This window comes from Equus asinus, chromosome 22, assembly GCF_041296235.1.
Source record: "Equus asinus isolate D_3611 breed Donkey chromosome 22, EquAss-T2T_v2, whole genome shotgun sequence".
Lineage (NCBI taxonomy): Eukaryota > Metazoa > Chordata > Mammalia > Perissodactyla > Equidae > Equus > Equus asinus.
This window is the reverse complement of record NC_091811.1, coordinates 12,249,424-12,267,203: the sequence shown is the minus strand read 5'-3', so window position 1 is coordinate 12,267,203 and position 17,780 is coordinate 12,249,424. Positions and strand designations below refer to the sequence as shown.

General features: G+C 48.7%; 1 protein-coding gene and 1 long non-coding RNA gene across 29 annotated transcripts in view; one reads left to right on the top strand and one right to left on the bottom strand.

Moving 5' to 3' along the window:
* The window catches only part of CACNA1C (calcium voltage-gated channel subunit alpha1 C), a 683,102-nt gene that overhangs the window by 595,889 nt on the left and 69,433 nt on the right, over window positions 1-17,780 (top strand). For all 20 annotated transcript variants that reach the window (XM_070495018.1, XM_070495026.1, XM_070495017.1 and 17 more), the window contains 6 exons: window positions 145-252; window positions 1,144-1,196; window positions 1,507-1,653; window positions 3,050-3,251; window positions 4,651-4,809; window positions 5,429-5,539. In XM_070495018.1, coding sequence (XP_070351119.1) covers window positions 145-252; window positions 1,144-1,196; window positions 1,507-1,653; window positions 3,050-3,251; window positions 4,651-4,809; window positions 5,429-5,539 — 780 coding nt within the window. The remainder of the gene's footprint in view (window positions 1-144; window positions 253-1,143; window positions 1,197-1,506; window positions 1,654-3,049; window positions 3,252-4,650; window positions 4,810-5,428; window positions 5,540-17,780) is intronic.
* LOC123279829 (uncharacterized) lies at window positions 184-16,016 on the bottom strand. 9 transcript variants are annotated; one of them, XR_011497135.1, is made up of 8 exons: window positions 10,407-16,016; window positions 9,648-9,795; window positions 6,243-6,443; window positions 5,998-6,154; window positions 4,762-5,616; window positions 4,377-4,477; window positions 1,770-3,259; window positions 184-319 (listed from the first exon to the last, which is right to left on the bottom strand). It is a non-coding gene; the product is annotated as an uncharacterized lncRNA (long non-coding RNA). The 9 variants fall into 9 exon arrangements; XR_011497137.1 differs by having other exon boundaries at window positions 6,314-6,443; XR_011497136.1 differs by having other exon boundaries at window positions 5,998-6,443; window positions 10,407-10,511; window positions 13,361-16,016.

The window sequence follows — 17,780 nt, the reverse complement described above, 5'->3', positions numbered from 1 at the left end:
GGGAAGGTGTTTTGCCTCTTTGAGTCTAATTTCCCCCACTTGTGGTAAAGGGACTACCCATGCTGCCTCCTCAGAGAGGACCGGTTAAAGGAAGGCACGTGCTGAAACCATGTCTCCTTGCCCTGCCTTCTCTTCCCACTGCAGCACGTGGTTCAGTGTGTGTTCGTAGCCATCCGGACCATCGGGAACATCGTGATTGTCACCACACTGCTTCAGTTCATGTTCGCCTGCATTGGGGTCCAGCTCTTCAAGGTTAGTCTTGGCGCTGATTTGTGGTCCTGCTTCCTTCTTCTCCTATCAGAATTCCCAGGAAAGGGAGCTGGCAGATACAACAGGAGGAGGACAGTGGCCTGGGTCAGACTTGGGATGAATGTAACCTCCAATCACAGGCCTCTTCTGAGCTTCCCAAACCAGAAGAGGGAAGAGCCTAGAAGGAGGCATTGCTCCACCAGGCCAAAGACCCCTCACTCTCTCAGCGCCACTTGCCCTTCAGGTCCCTGCCTTTCCTTCTGGCAAGAAAGGGAGAAGGGCTCATGCTCTGACACCTCAGTATCAGTCGCCTGCTTAAAATACACAGTGGTTCCCCATTATCAACAGCATTGTCACCCTTCTCTGCCCAGCTCTCAGAACCCTGCCTCTGTCCAGGTTCTCTCTCACTGCTTCCTGGCAAGGCCCCTCAGCTATAGGGAGGCCAGCCTCCTCCTTGGTTTCTGCTCTTTTCTGCCTTAATCCTTTGATTCCTACTATTCTCCCATCTGAAGCATTCCTCCCCCTGCCTTGTCCCCCCGCCGTATAAACTTCCACTGATTTCCTCCATCTAAGCCCAGTTTCATGTCCACCTTCCTCGCGAGACCTTCCTAAGGAGTCCAGCTCGCGTGGATTGGAGTTCCCTTTCCTTTGAATCCCAGTGGTGCTTGCGGCACTGAGCATCTTCATTCGCTGACTGCTTTGTGTAAGTGAGTTATGTCGTCCTCATCTGGATTCTGTTCTCCTCACACTTTGTTGCCCCAAGTCCCTACACAGTGCTAGGCCACAGTGATGATCACTAATCATTTTTGATTGCTTCATGATCAATAAGGATTCATGATAAAATGATTCATGACTAATGAGCATCTCCAGTCACTTTGTTCTTCTACCTTCCAGGGAAAGCTCTACACCTGTTCAGATAGTTCCAAACAGACCGAGGCAGAATGCAAGTGAGTACAGGCTGGAGGCAGCCAGAGCCCAGGCTGGATAACTCTGGGCGTGAGAGGAGGGTCATCCCATTCTTCCTCAGACAGAGTGGCAGCTGGACTTTTACCCCTGGGTAGTCTGGTCCCATTGCCATGACATGTAACATTCTCTATTCCTGAAGGTTCTGCCCACTGAAGTTCTTCCCAATGGCTAGAACTGTGGGGTTTAAGCCTAGCTGGTCCCATCCCACCCAACATGCCAGGAGTCATTGGTGGGTCAGGTGTGAAAGGAGATGGGGGACCCCAAGATTAACTCCTTCTCCTCCCTTCTCAGGGGTAACTACATCACATACAAGGACGGGGAAGTTGACCACCCCATCATCCAGCCCCGCAGCTGGGAGAACAGCAAGTTTGACTTCGACAATGTTCTGGCGGCCATGATGGCCCTCTTCACGGTCTCCACCTTTGAGGGGTGGCCAGAGTGAGTATGCGTGTCAAGGCCTATCTGCCCTGATAGTAGAGGCCAAGACAGTGGCCCCTCACACACTCCCCAAGTTTTGTTACTACCCCACGCTCCTTCCCAGAGGTCATACTTACCTGTGTCCTCCCCAGGCAATGAGGATGTGTTTCTAGAACAATCTGTAGGCCATGGTTCCTGCTGAAACATAGACTCTTCTTTTTCTAGAAGATGTCAACATTTCAGAAACTCCAACCAAAAATGAGCTTCTTTTAGCTCCGCTTCCCCACCTCAGAGTGAGCCACGATGACAGGGCCTCTGGGAGTGGGGTGCGGGGAGAGTTTCTGCAGGTGTGGGCCCTTGGCTCACCACAGAATTCAAGATTCCCACTCCCAGTGTATACTCACTGTGAGTAAAGATGGCGGAGATGTCTCTGTTTCACCAGACTCTGCCCTACTCTCCTTAGAGAAGGCTTTGTCTATATTTACAATGGAAAGTAAGAAAGGGATGGAAGCCCGGATCCACATTCCTCTGCAGAGGTAATGCCTAGACCAGCCTGGTCGGCCTCACACCGCGTCACCTCTACCAGGCAGCTGATCCATCAGGTGCTCCATGTATCTTCATACAGACATCCGCTTCCCTCACCCCCAGTATGTATCCCAGTGAAATTATCATCTAAAAGTCAGAAAATTCTAAATATTTCCAAGCCAACAATAGCACATGAATCTTAGATGAGAGTCACCAGTATTATATGGTAAAACATAGAAGATACCTGCAGAATAACTAAGTGCCGTGCAAGGTAGTAAAGGAGAGGGGCTAATCCCTGTCCGTGAAGAGAAACAAGCTTCCTGGGCACGTGTCCCAGGCCCGTCAATGGCGTATGCGTGGAAACCAGCTGAGTATCAATCCAAACCATTGCCGATGATCGAATAAGCCTGGGTCATTTTTTATCTAGTATTTTTATCTAAATGAATATTTACTCTCAGACAGGTTTATTTTACGTTCACTGTAACACCCTCTGAGTCTATGCTAGTTTGCAAAGCTCTTTCAATATTTACCAACATTCCCAGTATTTGAAGTCAATGTCCATGACTCATGTTACATTAAAATAGTTCTTGACAGTTTCAAAACACCTTCATATACATTATATCAACTATCCTGCCAGGTAGGAAAGTCTGGAATTATTATCTCCATTTTATAGATGAAGAATGTGAGGCTCAAAGACGTTAAGTGATTTGCTCAAGGTCAGATGGCCAGTAAGTGGCAGAGCTGGGACATGAACCCAGATCTTCTGACTCCTAGCCTAGCGCTGTTTCCGGCACCCCTGATCCCAGGGCTCTCTAGCAGCAGTGGTGCCATCATTCCTCAGAGGTGACGCTGCTTCTCCAGTTCCCTCTGTGGCGCCTGTCTCCTCCTCCAGGCTGCTGTACCGCTCCATCGACTCCCACACGGAAGACAAGGGCCCCATCTACAACTACCGCGTGGAGATCTCCATCTTTTTCATCATCTACATCATCATCATTGCCTTCTTCATGATGAACATCTTCGTGGGTTTCGTCATCGTCACCTTCCAGGAGCAGGGGGAGCAGGAATACAAGAACTGTGAGCTGGACAAGAACCAGGTAGCTTCCTAAGAAGAAGAGGAACAGGGCGGTGAGGGGGAGCAGGGTCACATGAGGAGTGGCAGCAGCCTGTGGCCCACCCAGAAGAGAGGCTATAGTCAGGCGAGAGACCCAGGCGGATACTGAAATCACCTGTCCTCTCCACAAGCAGAATAGGGCTCTCAGTCTTCTGGAAGGGCCCAGGCCAAAGAAATGCAAATCCTGCAAACCCAGATCTGGCAAATACATTCAGCCAACAAATATTTGTTAAGCTTCTACCTAAGGAAACCTTGTGATAGACCCTGTGGGAAAAAGACCTCATACCCTATCTAGAAGTTAACAAGTTGGAAAGTGCCTGTGTGGCTTGGCACAATTGATAAGGAGGAGAGAAACTAGAACCACGAGGGAGGCAGAGCTGTGGGGATGGGGAAGAGAAACTCACTATTGAATGATTTTTTAAGTAAAATACAGAGGCCTGTGCATGAGGTAGGGCAGGAAAGAGGTTTAAGTGGGAGTGACACAGTAATTCCCAGTACTGTGGTGTGTTCTATTAGCCTGTGAAAAAGAGCTGGCAGCTCCATTCGTGAGGAGTGATGTCAACATCTTGGGTTTAGACTCATCGTTTTGGCTGCTGTATGGACTTTGATTGGAAGTAACATAGGAAAAGAAGGAGGCCAACTGGAAAGTGTAGATGAGAGATGATTAGACCCTGATCTACTATCAGTTAATGGTATTAGAGATGGGGAGAATAGGAGGAGATCAAATGGGTCAGGCTCAGAGCCTGGACAGGAGGTGGAAGGTAAGAGAAGAGGCTGCAGTGACCCTCAGTTCCTGACCTGGGAATCTGGGCACAGTGCAGAGAATGGCCTGGATCTGTGCTGGACTCTCAAGAATCAAGTTAACCCAAGATCTCACCCCTACCCGTGAACTCTGCCTTTTGATCTTGTGGACACTGCTAAATAAGGAAGACTGATTTAGGACAGGAAAGAAAAATTGAGGAGAGAAGTGCCCCAAGGAGAGTCTGTGGCATAGGAAACAATCAATGAGAAGACCAGCTATCAGTCAGTCAGTAAGGACTTATCAAATGCCACCTAAGTGTCAGCAGTCGACTAGGCATCAGTGAACTGGAAAGAATGCAATACCAACCCCTTGACTAAACCTTGATAAGGAGATTGATGAGAGGAGATGCTCTCCTTGATTAAGGGAGTGATAGGAAGTCACAAAAATGTCCAAATAACATCTCAAACCTGTAAATGAGTTAGAGCAGTAGATTATTTCTCTGACTCTCAGAGAACCCTACCCCAGGGTGTGTAGTTTCATCTACATCCACCCTCCTCTGCCATCCCCCCACCATTATCCAGACTACTAACCCTACTCTCCCCCCATTCCTGCCCCACCCCTCCCACTGCCTCCCTCCCAGCGACAGTGTGTGGAATACGCCCTCAAGGCCCGGCCCCTGCGGAGGTACATCCCCAAGAACCAGCACCAGTACAAAGTGTGGTACGTGGTCAACTCCACCTACTTTGAGTACCTGATGTTCGTCCTCATCCTGCTCAACACCATCTGCTTGGCCATGCAGGTCAGTCCAAGGGGGGCCCTGGGCCCACGATGCCTGCATGGTAGAGAATGCTATGGGAGGATATGAAGTATGAAAGAGCTGCATGATCATGTCCAGTATGTCACCTGCATGTTGGCCAAGGGAGGCAGAAAGAGCAGAACTGTCTTCCTCTCCCAGTTGGAGAAAGACAAGTGTCCCTTCTCAAGGAGGAGCTCCTCTCTGGGACCTTATGAAAGGATCCGTAGGACCCCGGTTTGATAAAATGGAGAGAGTGAAAGAAATGGAGAACAAAAGGTGAGCTTGAAGTGTTGCTTGTTGTCAGTAAGGCGTGGGGTGTGGAGGTTGATTCTGCATCCCCTGTCTTCAGGAAGGTCACCTTGTGCGAGAGCTCTCTTGAGTGCCAGGAATCTCCATGAAGTTGTCATAGCCAATCAAAGTGGGAACACAGAGCTCTGCTGGCCTGTGTTTGCAGAGATGGCAGAGACGGGCAGAACTTGTAGGATTTTCTGATCCATCTGACTGGCCATGGAGATGTGGATGGCCTTCCAGGGCTTGGCTCAAGGAAGATCTCTGTTGAGAGGAAGGTGGGGCTGGTGTGGGGCTGTCCCTGCCTCGTTTTCACAGTCCTCCCTCCCTTCAGCACTACGGTCAGAGCTGCCTCTTCAAAATCGCCATGAACATCCTCAACATGCTCTTCACGGGCCTCTTCACGGTGGAGATGATCCTGAAGCTCATTGCCTTCAAACCCAAGGTAAGCCTCTGAAGAAAAGGCTCCTGGTCTACAGGTGCCAGAGGGATGGAGAAGAAGGGGAGGTGGGAGTGCCAGTGCTGAAAGAAGGAGAGCAAGGGCCAAAAGTAATCGGTGGAGGACCATATCTTCTCCGATGATAAATGCTCCAACTCCTAAGCCTACCAAGAGTTGAGCTAGGCCAACTCCTTGAAATAGAATCTCAGCTCATGGTCTAGACCATGGCTGGGATATACAGGAAACAGACTCCTCCCTGAGCTGAGCCTCTCCTTCTAGGGGAGGCAGATCATGGTCCTTCTTCTCCCATTTCCCACCCTGTCTCTGGCCCCATCCTCAAGTACATAATCTGGAAGAAACTATGCCCACAAACTGGCAAACCAAACCTCCTCAGGCACAGCCCTCCAGGTCCACTCAGGCCTCTTTGCCATTCTCCTCCCATTTCACCGGCCACACAGACCAACCTCATTGTAAAAAGCTCAGCCAAGGCTGCATTTGCTCGGGGCTCAGTGTCGCAGCCTATGGGACCTCCTGTTCCTGCCTCAATTGCTCCATTGCACTTCCAGTACAGGAAGGGCAGTTACAGCCAAATATCTGTGCTTTGCTACTTGTAGACACTTTCTAGAAAAAAAAAAAGGAGAAAAGATTAGAACCACTGGGTGAATGAGGCAGGGTAGGGAAGGTCGGATTGCCTGTTGCCTTGGATTACCTGTGCCCTCCCTAGCCGGCCCCACCACCACTGTCCTGGGTAATGGAGGAATAAACTGGTTTGGGCAGCACCTTCCAACTCTCGCCCCTCAAGACAGGTCAGGGTCACAAGCATCCACTGGCCTGGGATTCACACCATGGACAGCTGCTTCTGAGGGAGAGTACAACAGCAACTCAGCGGCTCCCCTGGCTGCTGCAACACCTTTTGGAGAGCAATGAGAGGAAAAAGTTGGTTCTAAGTATACAGATACAGACTTGAGAAAACCTCTCCAGCTTTCCCAGCCTTCTCTTCCTCTCCTTTGCTAGTTTTTCCAGATGCAACACAGATCAACAGGAGGCAAAAAGAAAGAATTCTTGACCATATATTCGATTTTTATTCAAATTTTTACTTGTCCCAGGATTAATCGGGGCAGGAGGAGTGCTCTTTGGCTGTTGCATCCATGTTCATTGACAAGATATTCATCCTCTTCCTTGAATTAATATTCAGCTAACATTTCTTGATAACCTACCATGTACTTCACATGCCTCATTGCATGTAATCCTCAAAGCACCCTGCAAGACAGATCAGCATCCTCATCTTACGAAAGAGGCAAGTGAAGCTCAGAGCAATTATGTGTAGTATTAATTACACCATTATGAAATGGCAGAACTGGGAATAGAATGTAGCACCTCTGACTTTTTAGTTGATATATTTTGCACCACACCACACTGTTAGCATGCACCTTTCCACGTCAAGTGTTCTGCTGGGTACTTTTCAGAAGGAGGCAAACAACCTTTGAGGGACTTCGAAGATAAGGCAGCCAGTGTTCTTACAATGCTGATTCTTCTTTTCACTCAAAGAACACCTAGGAATCGTGGCTGATTTTCAGTGAATGACTCCTAATGCATGTCATGGTGACAATAATAGTAATACATCCTCCAGGGCAGCAAATATACTCTTTTTCACTTTCCTTTCCAAACCCAATCCGGTTTAGGGACATAAATTCTGTCCTGGCCTAGAGAAGACCACTGAGTGTCCCTGGCCACCCTCTATAGGGCCCATGGTACCTCTGCCCACCTATGGTCCTATGCCCAGCCATGTGGCCCAGAAGTACTGACAGGTTCACAGCCCATGGCAACATGACCAGCTGAGGCTGGGAATGCAGAAGCCTTGCTGAGTGGAGCTTCAGTCTCAGATGACAGCCTCTAGTAGAGAAACCGGCATCGTTTTCAACTAGTTTCATGAGACACGGTCGGAATATTTCAAAGCCGTGAGTCATTCCACAAATGACTCAGAAGTGTTTTGGTGCTGTCTGAAGCGGGCTGCAGAACCCTGCAGTGGGCCTCCTGAATCAAGCCTCCGGAGCTCAGAGACGCACTGGGCAAACCTGCCCTGAAGGAAAGTGGAATCGGCACCTGAAAGACACTCGACGAAATCCTGCACATCACAGAACAAGCCAACTCCCTAGGAAGTCACCAGTTTTGGGGTCTAAACCAGAGAGTTCCTCCTACTTTCCTCCATCCCTGATTTTCTATTGTGAGAAGATGGGGTAAAATAAGAGAGACTTTTTCCAAAGCAGTAAGACAGCCAATCCTGGGGCTGTTTGCCTTTCACACATGCCACAGTCAATCTGTGATGTAAAGAGAAAAGAAAATGGATCTTTTCTCTGAATACCTGTAAAGGGCCTTCTGGCAATAGAGGGGTAAGGTCACTGGACCTGGCTGGCCAAAGAAGGCTGACAAGTTGGGAGGAGCAGGAGGAGAACAAGGTTCCCTGGGCTCTAATCAAACTATGTTCTTCATTAAGAAATAGACTCCAGGGGGCCGGCCCATGGCCAAGTGGTTAAGTTCACGCGCTCCGCTTAGATGGCCCAGGGTTTCACTGGTTTGGATCCTGGGCGTGGACCGAGCACCGCTCATCAGGTCATGCTGAGGCAGCGTCCCACATGCCACAACTAGAAGGACTCACAACTGAAAATATATACAACTATGGGCTTTGGGGAGAAGAAGGAAGAAAAAAAAAGATTGGCAACAGATGTTAGCTCAGGTGCCAATCTTTAAAAAAAGAAAAAAGAAAGAAATAGACTCCAGGAAAAGCATCCCCAAAAATTTTGGACAGAAAAACCAAACTCTTTGAAGCTCTGGTGGAAACACATAGGTGGATCTGGCCCAAGAACCAGTGGCTTCTAATAGTGATGGGAAATACAGAAGAGCTTCCATATCTCACCATCGACTGGGATTTTGTTCTGCACCTTTTATTTCCCTGGCGCAGTTGTTCATATATGATATGTATGAATTTGCACTTGTAAGCATTAGCTGTAAAAGGACGGTTAGGCAGCAAGAATGTATAAGATTGATATTAGGCACAGCAGGGAGAAGTAATCTGAAGTTGTCACTGCTCGGCTTTTCTTCTCTAACTGTTTTGTTTCTGTGATTGGTTGGGTGGTCGTTCCGTTGGCCAGTCTGTACTCTTGCTTCATTCTTTCATTGTCTTCACTGCGACTGATGTTCCCAACTTCTTCATGTCTCTCTGTCCTCCTTACCACTCCATCGAAAGTAAATTTACTCAAGCCAACTGCCCCACTCCTTAAATTCACACTCTTTTCCAAATACACAAAAACTGTGGGTGAATAGAAACCAGTTTAGAGAAATTCAGTCCCTGTACAACCTCAGGGATTAGGGTGATGTCTGAAAAGAGTGGGAGGGATGATAGCAATATTGACTGGAACACCTAATAGCAAGCCACAGGGAATTCCTTCCCAGAGCGGGAGAACAGCCTTGCACCTGCAGGACCAAGCTGGTCAGCTGAAAAAGCTTTGGTTAGAATGGTCTGAAGGTAACTAAATAGCTGGAGTGCCCTCCTATCATGAGCTGAAATTTATCAGAAAAGACAGAAAAAAAATTTAAGATACACTTTATGAGAAGCACTGAAAAATATGCAGTGTTTAGGAATAAATTTAACAAAACATGTCTAAAATCTCTAAAGAGAAAACTGTAAATAGAGAGGAATTAAAGAAAACTTAGTAAATGGAGTGATATATCATGTTCATGAATTGGAAAACTCAATCTTATAAAGATGTCATTTCTCTTCACACTGACCCATAGATTCAGTACAATCCCAATTAAAACTCCAGACTGAACTTCACCCAAGGTGAGAATGGCAGGAGAAAAGGGAGCCACCCACAAGTCCTTTATGGCCAGGACGATGCTCCGGGTGTTCCCGGGGCTTCAGCCCCTTTGGGCAGCTCTGAGATCACTGTGGAGGGAGAGGCAGAAGCCCGGCTCCAGCAGTGCTAGTCACGCTGGCAGCTACAGGTGTTAGTACCAGAAGGGGTGATGATTGACTTAGTTGCCTGGGATTTGCTGTGACAATGACTCAGCTAGGGGGATGGGGGAGGAAGCAGGGACTGCTGCTTCTGAGACTTACCTTGTTCCGTTGGCTGCTGCCCACTCAGGGAGCAGCCAGTTCTCACTGCCTCTTCGTATCCCCCACAGGGAGGACGCTGGTGGGGACTGGCCCTGGCAGCTCTCTGGGATCAAAACCTTGGCTTCCCTTCTCAGCTTTCTCTCTCAGCCTGAGAATAGTCCAGAGAGGTGAATGGAACCACAGTGAGGGCTCAGCAGCCTTCCTGCCCCAGCTTCTGGAATAAGAGCACTTGAGGCCTGGGCTCCCTTTCAGGTTGCAGGACAAAGTAGGGCACAAAGGCATTTCAAACCTAAGGGATGAAGTGAGGCCTCTAGACCAGCACTATCGAATAGAACTTTCTACAGTCATGAAAATGTTGCATAGGTACTGTCTGTCAAATAGCCACTAGCCTCCTGTGCCTTTTGAGCACCTGAAATGTGGCTAGTGCAGCTGAGGAACTGATGTTTTAATTTATGTATTTAAATTAACTTAAATTTGTATAGCCACATGTGGCTGGCCGCTGCTACACCGAGGAACCCAGCTCTAGACGCTGCTTCTTTCCCATGACATTCCCAGTTCTGCCATGCCCTGTCTGTCTGTCTTGGCTTCTTCAGCCCAGCTGCTCTGGCTTCATGAAGCCAAATGACTTCTCTCATCTGCCCCACTCTTTCTCCAGCTCATAATTTTCTACTAGAAATGGGCTCCTAATAGTGGAAGCCCTCTTGACAGGGTTGGACAGTCTCTTGCCCTGGGATCCCCCAGTGTGGATTTTCTCCTGACTTGGTCAGATCTCCCAGCCATCCCTGGATTTCCCAGTCCTCGTCAGCTCCAAGTGCTGAGGCTCTTTCCCTGAGGATCCTTGCCCGCTCAGTTCTTGAACTGATCCTAAGGAAGGCAGACAGTGCACTGGCAGGTGTGGTCTGGAATTAGTCTTGCTGCTGTAGGCTGAGTATAGGGTGTGTCTCTGCTGAGCCCTGGGGCACCCTGTGGCTCTTTTTCCCAGTCCAATTGGTCTTTTGACTAGGTTTCCTGATTAGTATCTTAGTGCCCTAGTGAAACTGAAATCTGAGCGCCCTAACCACTACCTGGTTCTTACCCTGACCCTCCCCGGGAGGCAGAACCCTGTCCTTGCACATCTCAGTTGCTGGCCAGAGACTTGCTGCCTGATAGCTTTGACTCCACTTCCAAAGTGGGTGCCAGCCTTCCAGCCACATTATTTCTCAACCCAGCTCCACCTGGCATCCTCGCCCTGCCCACTGGCCTCTACTGTAGGCTCCTGTGTGCCTGGCAGCAAGCCATCTAAACTATCTGGGGCTGTAACTCCTTGCCCCCAGACACAGAGGATGTGGCCAACATTTTCATAGTGTCAGCTAACAGTGGGGCAGTAATTCAGCTGACAGCATATTTTCTCTGCTTTGGGGCTTTTTTGAAGCCCCTGTTATCTTTCAGGAAAGAGGACATGTAGCCTTGGCTGCTTCTCAGAGAGCAGAGAGGCAGAAAGAGGGGGAGGTTGGCAATCATGGCCGATGCTGACAAAAAAGCTGGTTCCTCCTTTTCTCAGACTGTTGTCCTGAGGAGTCCATAGATGGCCCCTTAGCAGCTCCCTTGGCTGGAGCAAGAGATGAGTCATAACAGGAAGGGAGCCTGGTTAACAAGATGCCACTAGGATCAGAGCTGCTCAGGATCATGGCGGTCAAATGCGGTCTCTTCTTGGAGCCATTCCCCACAGCACAGCCCTGGGCACAGCCCTGCTCAGGTCTCACCCACATGAGCAGCACCTGAGCTGTGAGAGGGAAGAGCCAGGAGGCTCTCGAATGTGAACTGCATGGTGGGGTCTTGAACCTGGGCGTCTGCTTTGTGTCTGAAAGTCTCTGAGCCTGGGAGAGTGTTGCTGGCCTTGGACCTCCCACGCACAAAGGCAGCCTCCCTCTTGTTACTAACTGCCTGCATGGTGCAGCAGATCCCAGGCTTCCAAAGGCCCCAGAGCGATCTTTTCTCTGCATACTCTGTTGTTCTTAGGAATGTTTTATTTCTCTTGGGAAGGACTGTCGGCCCTGACGTGGGTGGGTACAGGTCCTGTCAAGGTGAGGAGCATTTGAGATAGCCTGAGGGTATGGTGAAGACGGAACTAACTTCTTTCCATTGGGCTTGTGGCAAAAGGGAGACATGAGGGCCTGGGTGGGGCTCTAACTTCACACATGGACAGGCAGCAGGAAGGCTGGAATGGGGAGGCAGGTGCCCAGGGAGCACTCAAGGAGAACACTTGCTTCAGCAAAGAAACTCTGCAGCCCAAATCCTCAGTCTACTCTCTCAGCTTTATCCGTGTCTAGAACCTTCTTTCCTTAGAGATGCAGCATCTGGTTTTTCTTTGGCAAACAACTTTCCTCACATGACCTGAAGACATTATGGTCCACATCCTCCAGCCAGCTGGGGGTCCTCCAGGGGCACCCGTGCCCTGGAGAGGTACAAAGGGGGCTTCTGAGTCTGAAGGACCACACTGTTCAGGCATGGACCCACTGGTTTAGGCACTTCCACATCCTCCGTGAGCAAGCTGCTCCCAGGAAAGGGACCCACTCCCGACATTCACCAGGCAGGTGGAGAGGCTGGGAGAGCACCTCAGCAGGTGACTGAAGCCCAAGTCAAGCAGCAGATTTACTTGTCTGGCCCAGGGAGGAGTAACCATTTTTACTGGCTGTGTGCCTGGCCGACTTTCCTACTCAGAACGGGCGTCATCGTATTTGGATTACGGTTTTCATTAACTTTCAAAATCAGATATTTTGTCCCCCTTTGTCCCCTAAGGAAGTCCAGTGAGGGGTGTGCCAAAAGATAGGTTCCGAAATATTGCCAATTCTGACAGAAACAGAGGCACAGGAGAAAGGGATGCATGACCCCGGTTAGAGAAGCTGCTGATCAGCATGAGAGGTCTGGAGACCCCACAGCAGCCCTGAGGGAGCCTGGGCAGACGGAGTGAGGAGAATGGCAGGGCCAGAATTCCTCTAAATGCACCAGTAACTGCAACCGAGGAGCCAGGGCGCCCCGCAGGCAGGACGCCATCAGGCCTGGGCTCCCTCCACGGGCAGCAGAGGCTCCCGCTTCCACACGCTGTCCTGTGAGCTCTTGAGAGAAATGTCAGGACTCTTGCTTTAGAGCCCAGTAAAGGACCAGGATAAGGAGGGAGGAAGTGAGATGATCAGCAGGAAAGGTTGCACACCGAGGCATTTCCTCTTCTTGAAAGCTGAGAGTCTTCTAGAAACTTGGTTTGTTTTTACGAGATAATTACATTGCCAGCTAAAATCTTTCTCTCCAACTTTCTCTCTGGCTCTAACTGCACCACTAGTCAATAACTTCCCCTTCTAACAATTTTATGGTAACCATGCATTTCTGCATGATGCAATCATGTTTACAAGGCTTTATTTTTCACAAAGCAAATTTCACTTCATTTCTTTGCTTAATCATCCCAGATCCCACCAAGAGAGAAAATTCTGGTAGATTAAGAACCAGGAAGCCTGGCTCTCACCTCCCATCCCCTTGAAGGAGTTGGGGTGGGCAGGTAAGGTGTAGAGTTCCTGCCTGAGCTGTCCCTCCCTGTCTCAGTTTCTCCGTGGAGCAGAAAGACTGGCCTAGCAGACTGTGGTGAGACTGAGTGAGATTATGTCTGTCTTAGTCCGTTCAGGCTGCTGCAACAAATACCACAGAGTGGGTAGCTTATAGACAACAAAATATTCATTTCTTACCGTGCTGGAACTGGAAGCCTCAGATCAAAGTGCCAGCAGAGTCGGTTTCTCTGGAGAGGGTCCTCTTCCCGGTTCACAGCTGGCACCTTCTCACTGTGCCCTCACATTGTGGAAGGGGCGAGGGGTTCTGTGGGGTCTCTCTTATAAGAGTGCTATCCCATTCTTGAAGGCTCCACCCTCATGACCTAATCATCCCGCAAAGGCCCACCTCCCAACGCCATCCCCTTGGGCGTAAGGACTCCAATATGTGAATCTGAGGGGACACAAACGTTCAGACTGTAGGGATGTCTGAACGGTTACTCAGGCTTCTGGGGAAGGTGCCATCCAGCAAGACCCCTCAGCCTGGGGACTCTGCACCCACCCTAACTCAGAACCATAGGATCTTCAGCTTCTGCCCTTCTTGTCCATTTCCATTTTAAATTGGTCCTTTTGCAGTTCTGGCATTCTGTCATCTCTCATCCTGAGCTCGTTTATTCTATCCTTTCAGCCAGATTTCTGCCTAACACCATAGTGTAATTTCCAGGATCATCTTAACACATCCTTGAAGGTGGATTATGTAAGACACAGCAGAGACCATGCTCCTGACATCTAAAATCATCACTCGCTTTTCCTGTGGCTAATGCAAGCCATTGCTGGGCTTTACAAGATTTGAGCTCTGTTTTTACCTTTTTCTCTCCTTTTTGTCTCAAGGCCTTCTCATTCTTCAGGTTATTTGTTTCAAGAACCCTTTGCCTGTGTGCTGTTTGGCTAGTGTTTTGCTGCAGGCTAAAGTTCACCAACAACTCAATAAATATCGCATTGAGCACCTGACGTACCGGGCAGTGTGTGCTTGGGACCAGGGAGACAACAGTGACTACAAGTAGGCTGATGAGCACAGCATTGTCCCGTTTGCCTTTTTCAGAGCAGAATTCCCTGATTTGGGCCTACCTTGGGTCTTGTAGAGCGGCCAGTTCATCATCTCATTCATTACCAGAAAACCTGACGGTCAACCTGGTATTCCTATTCCTACTTAAAAAGAAGCAATGAATAAAGACGTTATACCATTTTGTATTAATTCCTACACTTTAAATTAGGTAACATCCAGAAGCAAGGAGGGCAGGACACTTAACACTTGCAATGGGAAGATTTGCAAGTTCTGGAGACAAAAATTAGATTGCTAAATTCCTTGAAGGCCAGAACTATTTCCTGTACATTTTTGTGTCCTATGAGAGGCATTTAGTGAAAGTTTAATGCATGCATGCATGAATGAATGAGAACTAGAACTGGAAAACAAGGAAAAGAGACTCTGGCTGTTAATGTCAGAAAACACCGTTAAGACCATTGATCTTCCATCAGTGTAGAAATCTCTAAACACTCTGCTTTCTGCTGTAAGAGACTCCCTATTTCAAGAGGCAGCTTTGGTGGGAACCCTCCTTTATACTGAACTGAAGGTGCCCCTCTGTAACTGCCACTCATGAGCACTATGTTTTCCATCTTTTCTTTCAATAAATAGTTACTGAGCACCTCAGTGATGATGTTGAGACATGGTACCATCTTTCCAGGGCTCACAGTGTGTGCGGGAGATGCTAATAAACAAAAAGTTTACAGAATAGGGCAGGGGCTGTGCTGGAGGAGAGGCCACCCCAGGGAGAGCAGTGGGGGAAGAGGCACCCATTTTTAGATAAGGTGGTCAGGCAAGTGCCTGTCAAACCGACCTGGAGGTTGAACAGGAGCCAGAAGAAGAGCATTTCATGCAGAGGGAAAAGCAAAGGCCCCGAGGCAGGGGCAAGTACAGCTTGTTCTGGGAACTGACAGCAGTGAGTGGCGGAGGTGGGCTGGGCCAGAGCACGCAGGTCCTTTGGGATCTGTAAGGTCTGACTGCCCTCAGAACCCACAGGGAGCAGGGGCCTTACCCAGGGAATTACATACTCTGATTTATGTTTGTGAACCAGCATGCTGACTGCTTAGTGAAGAACGGAGTGGCGTGGGGCCAGAAGGGTGCAGTGAGGAGCCTGTTCCTGGAAACACAGGTGACAGCAGTAGAAATGGAGAGAGGTCGCAGAGCCGTGACGTAGTGTGATGGCGAGGTCGCTGTGAGGGTGAGGATGAAGAGTAGGGCTGGCTCCAAACAGTCTTTGAGCAGGACTCTTACTGTCTTTGTATCCTTCCAGATGCTAACCCAGTAGCACTTTGTACCTATCAGGTGCTTGTAAATGTCCCCTGAATGAGAGCACACTGAAGCTGGCCTCCTGTTTCATTCCTCACAAAAATGATTCCAGCCCCTGGCTTACAGCTCTAACATCCTATGAAGAAACCCCCTTCAGTTCTCCAGCCACCCACCCCCAAGCCTCCCGTCTAAGAGTTTGCTGGGGAGGAAAGCAGAGATGGAAACTAAGGGAGTGGCCAGGAACGCCTACAGAGCTGCCATCCGGGGTGGCGCTGAGAGGCCCTAACGTGGTCCCCTAAATTCAGGAAATCCTGCCTAAAACATAATTAGACAGGTTTCTTCAGTGCGAGACTCGAGCCTTTGATGTATGCTGTGCTCTGAGATCGCCCCAGGTCAGAGCTGAGCGAAAGCTCTGAGCCCAGACCCTTGCAGCCTTACTGGAGGACCAGATCTTTGTTTTGGGTTTGTTTGTTTTGTTTCGCTGTTTTTTTGTCTCACAGAACTAATGTTCCACAGAACACAGTTTTGGAAATCTGCAGGGGCCTCACGACGACTCATGAGACAAAACTGACCTCGAGGATTGCGTGGGTGGGGCCAACGAGGCGAGGGGCAGTTCTGCCCGAAGAAGCATCCTGTCAGAGCATCTCGGGAATGTTTATCTGAGGAACAGTCTGGGGAGCCTTCAGTAGAACCTGAGGCTCGAGGTTGTCCTCAGTCGCTGGTTGATGGCCAAAGTTCAGAGTAGATAAAACTACCATTAGAAATATGAACGTCTCTTGGATCGAATGACTTTCTATTTCCTCACCACCTGGAAAATTCAACCCCAAGAGCAAGCAAGAATATTTCTTTTTTAAAAGTTGTACGGAAACTTAGACATTCTTTTTGTTTTGGTCTAGTTAATATCCATCACCATACAGTTACAGAATGTTTTTCTTCTGAGAGAAGTTATAAGATCTAAACTCTTAGCAACTTTCAACTATGCAATACAGTATTATTAACCGTAGTCACCATGCTGTACATTATATCCCCAAGACTTACTTATAACTGGAAGTTCGTACCTGTTGACCCCCTTCACCCATTGCACCACCCCCACCCCCGTCTCTGGCAACCGCCAATCTGTTCTCTGTGTCTATGAGCTCGGGCTTTTTTATTGTTGTTGTTGTTTAGGTTCCACATATAAGTGAGATCATATGGTATCTGTCCTTCTCTGACTTATTTGTTAGCCCAATGCCCTAAAGGTCCATCCATGCTGTCACAAGTGGCAAGATTTCCTTCTTTTTATGGCTGAATAATATTCCACTGCACACATATATATGTATATACACACGCCACCTTTTTCCATTCTTTATCCAATCATCCATTGATGGACATTTAGGTTGTTTCCATTTCTTGGCCATTGTAAATAACGTCACAATGAATGTGGACATTCTTTTAAGCTAGTTGCCTTCAATCCTTTTAGAACCAAAGCTCCCTTTTTGTAACAAATGCTTTGGAATACCTCCTTAATTTTTCTTAAATAAAATTCATAGGAAACAAATATTTATGTATAGAAAATTCCTATCTATACATGTAATGTAAAAGAAATACATATAATTCCTAAATTATAGTATAATGGGACAAGTCTGTCTTTAGTAGAAGAATTCATTCCACACAAAAAGTAGAGGTTAATGAAATAGCAGAAGTACAAGACCTAAGAATACAAACTCAAGATCAGTTATAACTGCCAAGCCTTTTTACATGTGGCACCTTACATCAGTGTCTGTCGGAGGTCACATAGGACACCCACAGTTCACCTGCAGAGCTGTCCCACGCAGAGCAGAACATTTGGCACCCTGGGCCCCACCGCTCAAAGCTAAATCCTACATCCCCGGAATCACAGCGGAGCCCCTGCAGAGCCCCAAACGCCCCCTAGAGGGCAGTGCACTCCCCCCTCGAGAACCGCGGCCTTAAACTCGGGTAGGGCTTCCTTCAGCCTCGGGTTTAATTTTACTTGGTATTCAAACTATTAAGAAGCCAGTGTCTCCCACCATCAGCGGAACCCCCTCGACCCAGAAAGTCACCACTTATGTATGTCAAGTTCAAGGGAGTAAAGAGAGGAGAAGGAGGGAGGCAGCCCGCAGATGGCTGACCGCTCGGCCCCGCCCCGGCCGCCGGCTTCAGCGCTGAGGCAAGAGGCAGGTGCTGCGCGCGTAGCCCCTGCCTGATTCGTAGCCGCCTGATTGGTGAGTTGGCATTACCCTGATTATTATTTATTTGCGGAATGCCCACAGGGTA